General features: G+C 45.0%; 1 protein-coding gene across 1 annotated transcript in view; it reads left to right on the top strand.

The window, feature by feature from the left end:
- The window catches only part of LOC120926418 (gamma-aminobutyric acid receptor subunit gamma-3), a 318,111-nt gene that overhangs the window by 21,328 nt on the left and 282,831 nt on the right, over positions 1–13,952 (top strand). The window contains exon 2 of the mRNA XM_040336316.1: positions 13,179–13,261. Coding sequence (XP_040192250.1) covers positions 13,179–13,261 — 83 coding nt within the window. The remainder of the gene's footprint in view (positions 1–13,178; positions 13,262–13,952) is intronic.

Here is a 13,952-nt window from a genome sequence, read left to right as displayed (position 1 = left end):
TATATGCCAAAGGCAGGGTTGGGGTTAATGTTAATTTTAAATTTCTAGAAATGCTAATTATGTTGTTTTTTCAGAACATTAAAAAAATAAGGTCATCAGATTTTTAAGGTCATCAGATTTGTATAATTTTTTAATGGACCCAGTCAGTGTTTTGATACTTGGAGGCCTATTCCTCTGAGAGCATGAGATCTCAGGACATCCGACTGACCACACACACTTTTAACCACACACCCAAAAATTCACACAATCCTTTGTAGCCTCCCCCACAACCCCCTATTTAATATACCCTACATAATTGGTCACATACTTTTGAAACAAGAGACAGAAATTCAAGGTGTAAAATAATACCTGGAAAACCATAATCAGAGAAATAGTAAAGCTTCAGTAAATTGTAGGTGTGGCCAAATTGAACTAACAGTGGTAAGGACATAACAGGGAATGGTTAAATTATAGCTGCACATAAAATAAGGTATTTAAACTGAACCCAGTCACAAGGGTGTAACACGCAGGGTCAGGAGTGCATAGCGCACACAGTTCAGGGGTCAGGAGTCTGTAACACTGCAAAAGTCAGGAGTGTGTAATGTACAGAGTGAAGGGGTCAAGAGTGTTTAACATAAAGAATACAAATATTTACCTATGTTTCCAGTTACATCAGAGGGGGCAAGACAACAGTACATGTCACTGGGTAACCCAGCAACGCTCCCCAGTTGCATCAGAGGGGGCAGGGTCACCCACAGATGTCACTGGTGGCCCCGCCCTCAGCTATTTAAGAGCTGTCACGGCGGGTGTAGTGCCATTTGACGGAAACCCCACCCATGGAGACGGATCGTGGCATCAGGGTTTTTTTTCTCCGTATCCCCCGCTCGAGAATGGATTACATTGGAATTTTTTTATTTTTTTTTTGTTTATAAAGGACTTGTCCCAAGCTGTAATTTTTTGGGGTGAAATGGTAGGGGTACAATGTACCCCGTTACCAATTCACATAGGGGGCTGGGATCTGGGGTCCCCTTTGTTAAAGTGGAATTCCAGATTCCGATATGCCCCCCGCCCGCAGACCCTCACAACCACTGGGCAAGGGTTGTGGAGAGGAGGCCCTTGTCCCCAGCAACATGGGGACATCCTCCCCATGTTGAGGGCATGTTGCCTGGTATGGTTCAGGAAGGGGGCGCTCTCTCTCGCCCTCTTTTCCTGCGGCCTGCCAGGTTGCGTTATCAGATAAGGGTCTGGTATGGATCTTTGGGGGACCCCCATGCCATTTTTTAAAATTTTGGCGCAGGGTTCCCATTAAAATCCATACCAGATCTGAAGGGCCTGGTATGGAATTTGGGGGGACCCCCACACAATTTTTTTTTCATTTTGGTTCGGGGTTCTCCGTAACAGGTTAAGACGTGGCTCCCAAACAAAATTGGCGTCCTTTTTCCCTGACAAATAGAGCTTTCTTTTGGTGGTATTTGATCACCTCTGTGAGCGACAATTTTGAAAAAACTGAAATATTTTTTACTTTTTGCTGTAATAAATATCCCCAAAAAATATATAATTTTTTTTCCCTCAGTTTAGGCCGATACGTATTCTTCTACCAATTTTTGGTAAAAAAATCGCAATAAGCGTTTATCGATTGGTTTGCGCAAAATTTTTAGCGTTTACAAAATGGCATTTTTATTAATATTTTTTTTTTTACTACTAATGGCGGCGATCAGCGTTTTTTTCGTGACTACGACATTATGGTGGACACATCGGACACTTTGACACATTTTTGGGACCATTGTCATTTTCACAGCGAAAAGTGCTATAAAAATGCACTGTTTACTGAGAAAATTACAATGGCAGTGAGCTTCGGCACAGAGCTTCGGACCTGGCTGCTTCGGGCCCACAGCTGGGCTCTTAAAGAATGCCCATTTCCCCAGCCGTGCCATTCTGTCGACATATATAGTCATGCGGCGGTCCTTAAGCAGTTAATATTCATACCAGACCCTAAGGGTATGGTAATTAACTGGGGGGGAACCCATGCCAGTTTTTTCAATGACTTTTATCTCTATTGCCGGGACCCGACAATTCATTATAGCAAGTAGTTTTAAATGACTTTTTTTCCTTTAGAAATGTCATTTTGTGCAGGGACTTCTAAACACGGGAAAATGCACCACTTTACAGGCATACTATAGACACCCCCCCAGGTACGAAATTTAAAGGAATATTTAACTTTTATTGTTTCACTTTAAGCATTATTAAAATCACTGCTCCCGAAAAAACTGCAGTTTTAAAACCTTTTTTGCATTGATACATGTCCCCTGGGGCAGGACCCAGGTCCCCAAACACTTTTTATGACAATAACTTGCATATTAACCTTTACAATTAGCACTTTTGATTTTTCATGTTCGTGTCCCATAGACTTTAACAGTGTTTACCTGTTCGAACACATTTTTTGCCTGTTCGCATGTTCTGCTGAGCAAACCGGGGGGGTGTTCGGCTCATCCCTAATCCTGTTTGCTGTCTCCAACTATGCTGATCTCTGGCTTCATGATTTAATGGCTTGCACCAACTACCCGCTTTGATTACTGAACCCTGGCTATGTTTTGACTATGTTTACTATTCATACAATTTTTACCACTATAATAAAAGGTGTGAAGGGGTCAAGAGTGTTTAACATAAAGAATACAAATATTTACCTATGTTTCCAGTTACATCAGAGGGGGCAAGACAACAGTACATGTCACTGGGTAACCCCGCAACGCTCCCCAGTTGCATCAGAGGGGGCAGGGTCACCCACAGATGTCACTGGTGGCCCCGCCCTCAGCTATTTAAGAGCTGTCACGGCGGGTGTAGTGCCATTTGACGGAAACCCCACCCATGGAGACGGATCGTGACATCAGGGTTTTTTTTCTCCGTATCCCCCGCTCGAGAATGGATTACATTGGAATTTTTTTATTTTTTTTTTGTTTATAAAGGACTTGTCCCAAGCTGTAATTTTTTGGGGTGAAATGGTAGGGGTACAATGTACCCCGTTACCAATTCACATAGGGGGCTGGGATCTGGGGTCCCCTTTGTTAAAGTGGAATTCCAGATTCCGATATGCCCCCCGCCCGCAGACCCTCACAACCACTGGGCAAGGGTTGTGGAGAGGAGGCCCTTGTCCCCAGCAACATGGGGACATCCTCCCCATGTTGAGGGCATGTTGCCTGGTATGGTTCAGGAAGGGGGCGCTCTCTCTCGCCCTCTTTTCCTGCGGCCTGCCAGGTTGCGTTATCAGATAAGGGTCTGGTATGGATCTTTGGGGGACCCCCATGCCATTTTTTAAAATTTTGGCGCAGGGTTCCCATTAAAATCCATACCAGATCTGAAGGGCCTGGTATGGAATTTGGGGGGACCCCCACACAATTGTTTTTTCATTTTGGTTCGGGGTTCTCCATAACCGGTTAAGACGTGGCTCCCAAACAAAATTGGCGTCCTTTTTCCCTGACAAATAGAGCTTTCTTTTGGTGGTATTTGATCACCTCTGTGAGCGACAATTTTGAAAAAACTGAAATATTTTTTACTTTTTGCTGTAATAAATATCCCCAAAAAATATATATTTTTTTTTCCCTCAGTTTAGGCCGATACGTATTCTTCTACCAATTTTTGGTAAAAAAATCGCAATAAGCGTTTATCGATTGGTTTGCGCAAAATTTTTAGCGTTTACAAAATGGCATTTTTATTAATATTTTTTTTTTTACTACTAATGGCGGCGATCAGCGTTTTTTTCGTGACTACGACATTATGGTGGACACATCGGACACTTTGACACATTTTTGGGACCATTGTCATTTTCACAGCGAAAAGTGCTATAAAAATGCACTGTTTACTGAGAAAATTACAATGGCAGTGAGCTTCGGCACAGAGCTTCGGACCTGGCTGCTTCGGGCCCACAGCTGGGCTCTTAAAGAATGCCCATTTCCCCAGCCGTGCCATTCTGTCGACATATATAGTCATGCGGCGGTCCTTAAGCAGTTAATATTCATACCAGACCCTAAGGGTATGGTAATTAACTGGGGGGGAACCCATGCCAGTTTTTTCAATGACTTTTATCTCTATTGCCGGGACCCGACAATTCATTATAGCAAGTAGTTTTAAATGACTTTTTTTCCTTTAGAAATGTCATTTTGTGCAGGGACTTCTAAACACGGGAAAATGCACCACTTTACAGGCATACTATAGACACCCCCCCAGGTACGAAATTTAAAGGAATATTTAACTTTTATTGTTTCACTTTAAGCATTATTAAAATCACTGCTCCCGAAAAAACTGCAGTTTTAAAACCTTTTTTGCATTGATACATGTCCCCTGGGGCAGGACCCAGGTCCCCAAACACTTTTTATGACAATAACTTGCATATTAACCTTTACAATTAGCACTTTTGATTTTTCATGTTCGTGTCCCATAGACTTTAACAGTGTTTACCTGTTCGAACACATTTTTTGCCTGTTCGCATGTTCTGCTGAGAACCAAACCGGGGGGGTGTTCGGCTCATCCCTAATCCTGTTTGCTGTCTCCAACTATGCTGATCTCTGGCTTCATGATTTAATGGCTTGCACCAACTACCCGCTTTGATTACTGAACCCTGGCTATGTTTTGACTATGTTTACTATTCATACAATTTTTACCACTATAATAAAAGGTGTGATTTTTACTGCATTTTCTGTCTCGGCCTGATTCATGGTTCCTGACAGAAACTCCAGGGAAAATGTCAGCCATCTCAGCGGTGTGTGGACAATGCTGGAAGGCTTTGTTCTAAGGTGAGTATTTCGTAATGAGCTAGTATACAGTGCAAACTAGCTTATTATGCCTTTGTCTTACAGATTGTTTTTTTTAAGAGTTTTTAACCTCTTCAAACGTATATGTGAATATCATTGGACTATAGGGGACCCCTCTAGATCCAGGTGGACATCAAATGATGCCCTCCCAGACTTACCGCAAATGCTGCTTTGCCGAAGACTTGCAACATGACGATCGGTGGGAGATGTGTCCCCCAGACACAATGCATCACTGATTGTGGTAAAGAGCCAATGACTTTGGCTCTTTACCACATGATCACTTTGTCAAATCACAGCTGATCACTAATGTAAACAAAGACTGATAACTCACTGTTCTCTTCTCCTTACACACACGATCATGCGCTTCCTCCATTTTAGTGATAATTCACAGCGCCCTCTCCGAGTGCAGCCTGGCTAAGACAAGCTCTACAAAATTCAGACAGAGAAATCTGTTTAGATGAGTCCCTTGTCCACTTCACTGCCTGGCTGGGAATCAAGCATTAAGGGCCAGATTCACGTAGAGCGGCGCAAATTTAGTTTGTCCTAACGTATGTCAGTTAAGTTAAGGCGGCTGAATTTTGTGTTGTAAGTGCCGTATCCACAGAGCATTTGCGCCCAAATGTGCGCCAGCGTAACGTAAATACCGAGGCGTAAGGCGGGGTTATTGCAAGTGGGAAGGAAGTGGGCGTGCTCCATTGAAATGAGCCGTGACCCCATGCAAATGAAGGGCTGGCCATACTGCGCATGCGCACACAAATCTGCACCTCACTGGGCATGCTCAGAACTCGGGCCAGCGCAATCAGTGAGATAGGAAAAAAGGCCAAGCAGACTAAGTGAGATCCACCATGTGCATAAATAGCCCCACACAAACGCACTTCCATTGCAAAAGTACATCCCTGTGTTCCCCTTCCTAAAGCAAGTTGCTTTTGCTCTGTTATCTCTTGGTGTTTGTTGGTGAGTGTAGTATTGTTAGATAAAAGATTTATAGAAGTAGGAGGTTGTAGTAGTTGTGTTTTTTTTCTGAGTGTTTATTCTGTTTGTTTTTTTCTGTGTTTGTTTTTGAATTTGTATTAGCTGTCTGCTTGTGTTGTTTGATATTGCTGTCTTGTGTTTGCGGTTTGATTTTTGTGTGTGTTTGTTCAGTGTCTTTTTGTGTGTGTTTGTTCTGTGTCTTTTTGTGTGTGTTTGTTCTGTGTGTTTTTGTGTGTGTTTGTTCTGTGTGTATTTGTGTTTGTTTGTTGTGTTAGATTTTTGTGTGTGTGTTTGGTGCTGAGTGTTGGGTGTTATGGCACCAAAGAGACGTAAGCTTAATTTTTCTGTGCGAGAAAAGCAAATACTTGCCAGGGCTATCACCCGATTTGGGCGATATTTGCATGGCCCTGAGAGCCGGGACACCACCCCGGCCAGGAAGAGGGCGATCATCCAGGAGATAACTGATTAGATCAATGCGGGGGGAGACGAGGACCCCCAGTGGGATAGCCAAGAAGATAAATGACCTGAGGATCCTGGTCCATGACAAGATGGCCAAGATAAATGCCCATGCCACGGGCACTGGCGGAGGACCACCCTGCTCCGTCAGGCTGACTGAGGAGGAGTGGGCAGTGGCCCGGTGCTTCCACAGACAACAAGTGGCGGGCCTGCCTGGCTTTGACTCCGAGGAGGGCGTGAGGACAGGTAAGTTATTTTTTCTATTTCTATCTGGTGAGTAGCATGTGTGGGTGGGGGAAGGGAATATGTGCCAAGTGTGTGGATCCTCCAACCTGTGAATGTTTTGTGTCATCCACAGATGGCCGGGAGATTGCAGGGCCATCAGGCCAGTCTGCTCCATCCCCTGGACAACAGGCTGCTGAAGAGCCCCAAGAAGGGCAGGAGTCCTCAGGGGAGGGGAGTGGCCACACCTCCCCTCATGAGGAGGTTGAGGGGGGGAGGATGAGGGGAGGAGGATGGGGATGATCGGATGGACCTTGCCAGGGAAATCCTATTGCCTACGGATGTGGTTCCCCCTGAGGCTACCCCTGAGGCTACCCCTGAGGCTACCCCTGTGGCTGGCAGCAGTCAGGCCTCCATCAGGGGTAGCCCCTCCCACTCCTCCCCCAACAGGGCTCCCCCACAAGGGTCTCTCCCTCCCCTCCTCCCAGGCCACAAGCCTCAGCTGCAGGCAGGAAGGCTACCCATAAGACCAGGGGTTGGCCGAGGTTCTGCCGGCCAATCTGCGGAGGGACCAGGCCCAGCAGACCCAACATCTGGGTCAGGTCGCCCGGACTTTGACCCAGATGGAGGACAGCCTGGGCTCAATTAAGGACTCGGTCAATGATGTGGGCACAAACTCCTTGGCGGTCATAACATGCATTTGTGACCTGCAGACCGCCACAGCAGGCGTGGCCCTGGAGATGAGTGCCCTGACCCAGGCTGTCCATGCAAATACCCAGGCTGTCCAGGCCAATACGGCTGCCCTCACTGTGGGCCTGCACAGAATCGCCGTGGCCTTGGAGGGCAGGCCAGCTGCAGGAGAGTCACCAGGGGAGGCTCCTCCTTCCCCTGCTCCCCCCTCATGAGTCTCCCCTGGTTGGCCGTGGCCTAGCTGTGGCCGGCCCAGGCGTAGCTCACGCCACCACCATTAATTTTGGTTGTACTTTTGTTTTTTTATTTTTATTATTTTTTTAATTATACTGTGATTATGATTTGGTTTATGCGTGTGAATGATGTATGAATGTGGGGGTGACATTCCTGGTGAAAAAGGGTGTCACCCTCAGTTTTGGTGGAGTAGGGATCCCCAGGACCAGGGAGAAGTGATCCCAGGTCCATATGAATGGTGTATGAATGCACAGTAACATAATTGGAGCCGTGGCGTGGCGTTGCTGCTCCCTAGTCCCATTGGGGGTAATTGGGTCTAATCCAATTATATGAGGATGTGATGTGTCTGTGCTAGGGACCACAGTGGGTGTGCATGCATGCATTCTCATTGTGCCATGATTAATGTGTGTGTTTACTGTGCAAAGATGCCTTCTGCGAGGCGTCTCCTGGCTGCTGTTCCCTCAGAAGAGGGGGTACCCTTGGTTACTAAAGTCACTAGTATAGCTATGAGCATGGATGCCCCTGGCATGTTGGCATACAGATTGTTGTCCTGCAAGTGTGTGTGCTCAGCTCTTCCCTAACGGTGTTGCTTTAGCTGACATTTACACGGCTGGTGTAAAGTTAGGGGCACCTCTTATAAGGTGTAATTTTACACCGTGAAACTAGCAGATGCGCACAGGGCGTAGTCTACGCCGCACAAGCGTACTTTTGTGGATCGCCCTATCTCCTACATTTGCATGTTAGCATAGAAAATCAATGGTGTGTCTAGCGTATTTTGCGCTTCAAGATGCGCCGGTGTAATCATTTTACGTAGGATGGAAAAATCTGGTTTTCAGGCATATTTCATTTTGAGGATGAGGCGCAAAGATACGCATCTTTAGATACGTCGGCGTAAGTGCTTTGTGAATCTGGCCCTGAAATTCCCAATAAAAGGGCCAGATATGGAGTAAAGTCCTACAAGCTCTGTGAAAGAGCCATGGGATATTTGTATGTGTTTCATGTGTACAAAGACAAAGATTCCCAGCTCTAGCCCCCTGAATGCCCAACCTTCATCAGCACAAGTGGAACAATTGTCTGGGGCCTGGCATTTCCACTGTTCAAAAAGGGTCTCATATCTACATGGATTACTTCTACACAAGCCTGCACCCAAGACAGTGAGCACGAATGCTGCTTATAATCTGGCAGCCATCCCATTTGCTCACATGGTGGAGGCAATTCTCACAATAATCCTGATGTCATTCACAACACTTGTATGGTGCTATAGATAATGGACACTCATTTCTATTGAAGATATTTCAGTTTATACTTTGATTTCGACTTTTTTACTTGCACATATTGGGACTTTGGCCATATAATGTTATTGTGTTTGTTTACATATGTCATGCACTTTATATAAGGTCAAATATTGGTATTTTAATATGGCTGCATTTGTTTTATTTTGTATTACGTGCAGATATGTTTACTGAACCTGCACTCAAATCCAACCCAAGTAGATTAGCTCATCACTACTGGTTACTAGTTTTTGCCCTCTGCTTGCATTTCTCTGGGTTCAAATTTTTAAGTTCAATTTCTCTTTAAAGCGGTGGTTCACCCTCCATAGCAACATTTTAGCATAAATTAAGACATAGTAGCGCGAGCTACAGTATGCCTGTCTTGATTTTTTTAGCGCGGTACTCACAGTGCAATCCTGTATAGAAGATTCCGACTCCCCGCGGGGAATGGGCGTTCCTATCCAGACGGAGGATGATTGACGGCCGGCTCTGGCACGTCACGCTCCCCGAAGACAGCCGGAGTAGGTCTCGGCTCTTCACGGCGCTATACGGCGCCTGCGCACAGACTATGCGCAGGCGCCGTGAAGAGCCAAGCCTATTTCGGCTATTTCCGGAGAAGCGCGACGTGCCAGAGCCGGCCGTCAATCATCCTACGTCTGGATAGGAACACTCATTCCCCGTGGGGAGTCGGTATCTTCAATGTAGGATTGCACTGTGAGTACCGCGCTAAAAAAATCAAGACAGGCATACTGTAGCTCCTATGCCTAATTTTATGCTAGAAGAAAATTTTTTTTTTTTTGTTTATAGGGTGAACCCCCCACTTTAAAACACAGTGTAAAAATTTGGCGGACTTAACAGGCTGTAAAAAAAAAAAAAGATTATTCTTGTTGCTAGTACACATGCCAAACTAAAATGCACTGCTTTATATTATACCACCTGAAAGGCTGTATGTTTTTATAATTTTTTTTTATTAATCACTTTCGGACGGCATGCCATCGTTATACGTCAGCACTTTGAAGAGGAATATCGTTGTTATGGTGGCAGCTAGCTGCCATAAACCTGGTATCCTCATCTTCAGCGGGTGTTCTGCTTTCAGATAAAAGTGGTCTCCACTGTGGATCACTTTTAATCGGTGGCGGGAGAGTTGCATAAATTCAACCATTTTTATGCATTGTTGTAAATAAAGCGGAGTTCCAACCACAATTGCGTTTTTATAATATAAATCTGGTCACTTACTATTTTACAATCTGCCGCCGATCTGCATAGATATTCAAAAAAGATACTTTATAAAACTATATCTACACCGTTGTCATTTTGCTTGTGGGCATTGTGAAGCCTACAGGCACTTACTTCCTGGAAGTCTTGGATGGGGAGTGATAATTGTACAGTGCACTGCATCCTGGGAAATGATGACACACATTACCCAGGAGCATTAGAGGGAGATGATGTCAGAATCCTAGGTGGTTTCAAAGGCAGATTTCGTGGGACCGCATAGCAACAGGCATTTCCAGATGAATAAAAATTTTTTTTTTTTTTTTTTAGTCATAAGTAGAGTTGAGCGGACACCTGGATGTTCAGGTTCGGGTCCGAACCCGAACTTTAAAAAAAAAGTTTGGGTTCGGGAACCTGAACCCGAACTCCGAACCCCATTGTAGTCAATGGGACACGGACTTTTAGAAAAAAAATGCGCGGAGGTCCCCGCAAATTCAATAACCAGACCCTTTAGGTCTGGTATGGATATTAAGGGGAACCCTGCCGTCAATTTAAAAAAAAAATTACATGCGGTTCCCCCTAAATATCCATAACCAGACCCGTTATCCAAACACGTTGACCTGGCCGGCCGCAGAAAAGAGGGGGGGACAGAGTGCGGCCCCCCCTCTCCTGAACCGCACCAGGCCACATGCCCTCAACATGGGGAGGATGTCCCTATGTTGATGGGGACAAGGGTCTCATCCCCACAACCCTTGCCCGGTGGTTGTGGGGGTATGCGGGCAGGAGGCTTATCAGAATCTGGAAGACCCCTTTAACAAAGGGGACCCCCAGATCCTGACCCCCCCCCCCCCTGTGTGAAATGGTAATGGGGTACACTGTACCCCTACCATTTCACGAATAAAGTGTAAATTCTTGTAAAAAAAATAACACACACACCATAGAATAAAGTCCTTTATTAATAAAAAAAAGAAAAAAACTCCAGCGGTGATAATCCACTCGTTCCCGGCTTCCTGCTCCAACGTTGTCCCGATCCAGCGACGAGTGCGGGTGATCTCCAGCGATGAGAAGATCCAGCGATGGGTGATCTCCGCTCCAGCGATGAGAAGATCCATCCATCCGGAGCGCAGCATCGCCGACCTCCTCTCATCGCTGGACACAGCCCAGCGAATGACGTGCTGAAGCTGTGACATTACTTATATAGAGGAGGCAGGGCCACCCGTCACGTGACCCCGCACCCTCTGACGTACCCTCTGCTATGTCACTGGGAAAGCCCAGAGTCTTCCCTCTTCCTGGGCTTCCCCAGTGACATAGCAAAGGGTACGTCAGAGGGTGCGGGGTCACGTGACGGGTGGCCCTGCCTCCTCTATATAAGTAATGTCACAGCTCCAGCGCATCATTCGTTGGGCTGTGTCTAGCGATGAGAGGAGGTCGGTGATGCTGCGCTCCGGATGGATGGATCTTCTCATCGCTGGAGCGGAGATCACCCGTCGCTGGATCTTCTCATCACTGGAGATCACCCGCACTCGTCGCTGGATCGGGACAACGTTGCCATTACCATTTAACACAGGGGGGGGGTCAGGATCTGGGGGTCCCCTTTGTTAAAGGGGTCTTCCAGATTCTGATAAGCCTCCCGCCCGCATACCCCCACAACCACCAGGCAAGGGTTGTGGGGATGAGACCCTTGTCCCCATCAACATGGGGACATCCTCCCCATGTTGAGGGCATGTGGCCTGGTGTGGTTCAGGAGAGGGGGGGTGCACTCTGTCCCCCCCCTCTTTTCTGCGGCCGGCCAGGTCAATGTGCGCGGATAACGGGTCTGGTTATGGATATTTAGGGGGAACCGCACGTAATTTTTTTTTTAAATTACCGGCGGGGTTCCCCTTAATATCCATACCAGACCTGAAGGGTCTGGTTGTGGATATTTAGGGGGAACCGCACGTCATTTTTTTTTAATTGACGGCGGGGTTCCCCTTAATATCCATACCAGACCTAAAGGGTCTGGTTATTGAATTTGCGGGGACCTCCGCGCATTTTTTTTCCCCGAACTCCGATCCCGGACCCAAACTTTTTCCAATTATTCGGGTTTGGGTCCGGGTTCGGGAAAAACCCAAAGTCCGTACCGAACCCAAACTTTACAGTTCGGGTTCGCTCAACTCTAGTCGTAAGCAAAAGTTTAAAGCAAAATAGTTTTTTTGATGGAACCTCCACTTTACTGTTTTTTATTGGAATCATGTCTTAATAAATGTATATTTTTATAATTATATTGCCCTAATCCGGGGATATGCAATTAGCGGACCTCCAGCTGTTGCAGAACTACAATTCCCATGAGGCATAGCAAGACTCTGACAGCCACAAGCATGACACCAGAGTCAGAAGCATGATGGGACTTGTAGCTTTGCAACAGCTGGAGGTCCGCTAATTGCATACCCCTGCCCTAATCCTTGGGTACCGAGTTAGTCCTCAACACAATTGGTGTCGTGGGGCAGCATTTTGGAGTTGCCCCCGACAACCCTTTCCCCCTTCTCCAAAATCTCATACAAGCTTTAACATGTAATGCAAATTTAAAAAGTCAAATGTTTAAATAAGCAATTTTCTTTAAAATAATGCTTGGTATTTCTGACAGCAAGGCCTTTGTTCATGAACTTCCTGTTATGAGATGGCAACACTTTGTCCCTGTCTGCCAATTGTGCTCTTGCATTGTCATCTTACACATATTATTCAAGTCTAGTCCACTGTTGCCACAGAATACCTGTTCTGAGAAATGCTATGCTGACATCACTGAAAAGAATACATGAAGACAGAAAGTGGTTGCAAAGAGGCTGAAGGAGATCCATAGCACTTACAGTAGATGCCTCAAAATATAAATAAAAAAAATAAAGCCAGTGTTTTATTTAAAACAAGGCAATTGCTTATGATACACATCTCTTTAAATAGAAACATAAACACCAGTTGCCAAATATGCATTTGCACATAGCCTGTGTAAATATGCAAGCATATTTCTCTTCTATCAATTTTGCTTGTCAAAAAAACAAAAAATCTAAGTGCTAGAAATTTCAATTCAGCTTAAAAAACAGTATGTGAAAAAAAAGACTAAGATATGCAAACTCATTTCACCTGTTAGCGAATCATGTTGCATGTCCAATAAAAATCCAGGATGGGTTTTTGTGCTTCTTATTTGCCACTTAAATGTTTTACTGTGGTGATGACGATGATGATGATGTTTTTTTTTTTTTTTATTATTGTCATTTCATTGTATTTGTTCATTGCAAAGTAATGGCAAATAACAGATTTCCACACTGGTTATAATGTATTCAAGTAATGCTTTATTTCATTCTAGGCTTACCATCAATGCTGAATGTCAACTTCAGCTGCACAACTTTCCTATGGATGAGCATTCCTGCCCACTCATATTCTCCAGCTGTAAGTATTCACTCTGTGTCAAACCAATATTCTCTGGTTGAGAGATTTTATGCAATGTATTTGTTATGTATGCCTAGCTTCCAAAGTGCAAGATTTTTTGCTGTGTTTGCAGTAAGTTGTGAGCGTCTCATGCTGCTTGCTTGTAAATTCACGTGTACTATGATCTGTTTGACACTGCAGTCAGTTTGTATTTTAGATGTTTTGCTTTTTTTGGTTTTGTTAAGATATCTGGAGATTTTCCTTTGCACCATCATGACTAAATAGCTCTGTTAACTTTTAAACATACAGTAGATGTGTAATCAATGTTTCCCAAATGAAATTAGGTAATAATGTATATAATATGGAACAATAATCAATATAACTAAAAATCTGATACATCTGTCTCAGTCAGAGATTTTAAACAGCGCTAAAGTTAAGTGACAGTATTAGGTGACCAACACCACCATAAAAGTTTTTGACAGAAAAACCATGCAGAGTGTTTCAGATAGTGTCCAAATGGAGATCCTGAAGTAATAGCAGTGTCCACCCTCCACCGAAATCCTTAGCTCCACCACAAGTGAACACACTCCCCATAGGGGTTTAAACTCACCAAAACGAATAAATAAAAGGCCTTTCAGCAAAGCAGTATTCGTCAAGTATGAAACAATGCGGGCTGCATCAGTCAAGGGGATGATTGCTAATGATGGGCCTC

The sequence above is a fragment of the Rana temporaria genome, chromosome 2 (assembly GCF_905171775.1).
Source record: "Rana temporaria chromosome 2, aRanTem1.1, whole genome shotgun sequence".
Lineage (NCBI taxonomy): Eukaryota > Metazoa > Chordata > Amphibia > Anura > Ranidae > Rana > Rana temporaria.
This window is presented reverse-complemented; position numbering and strand designations above follow the sequence as displayed.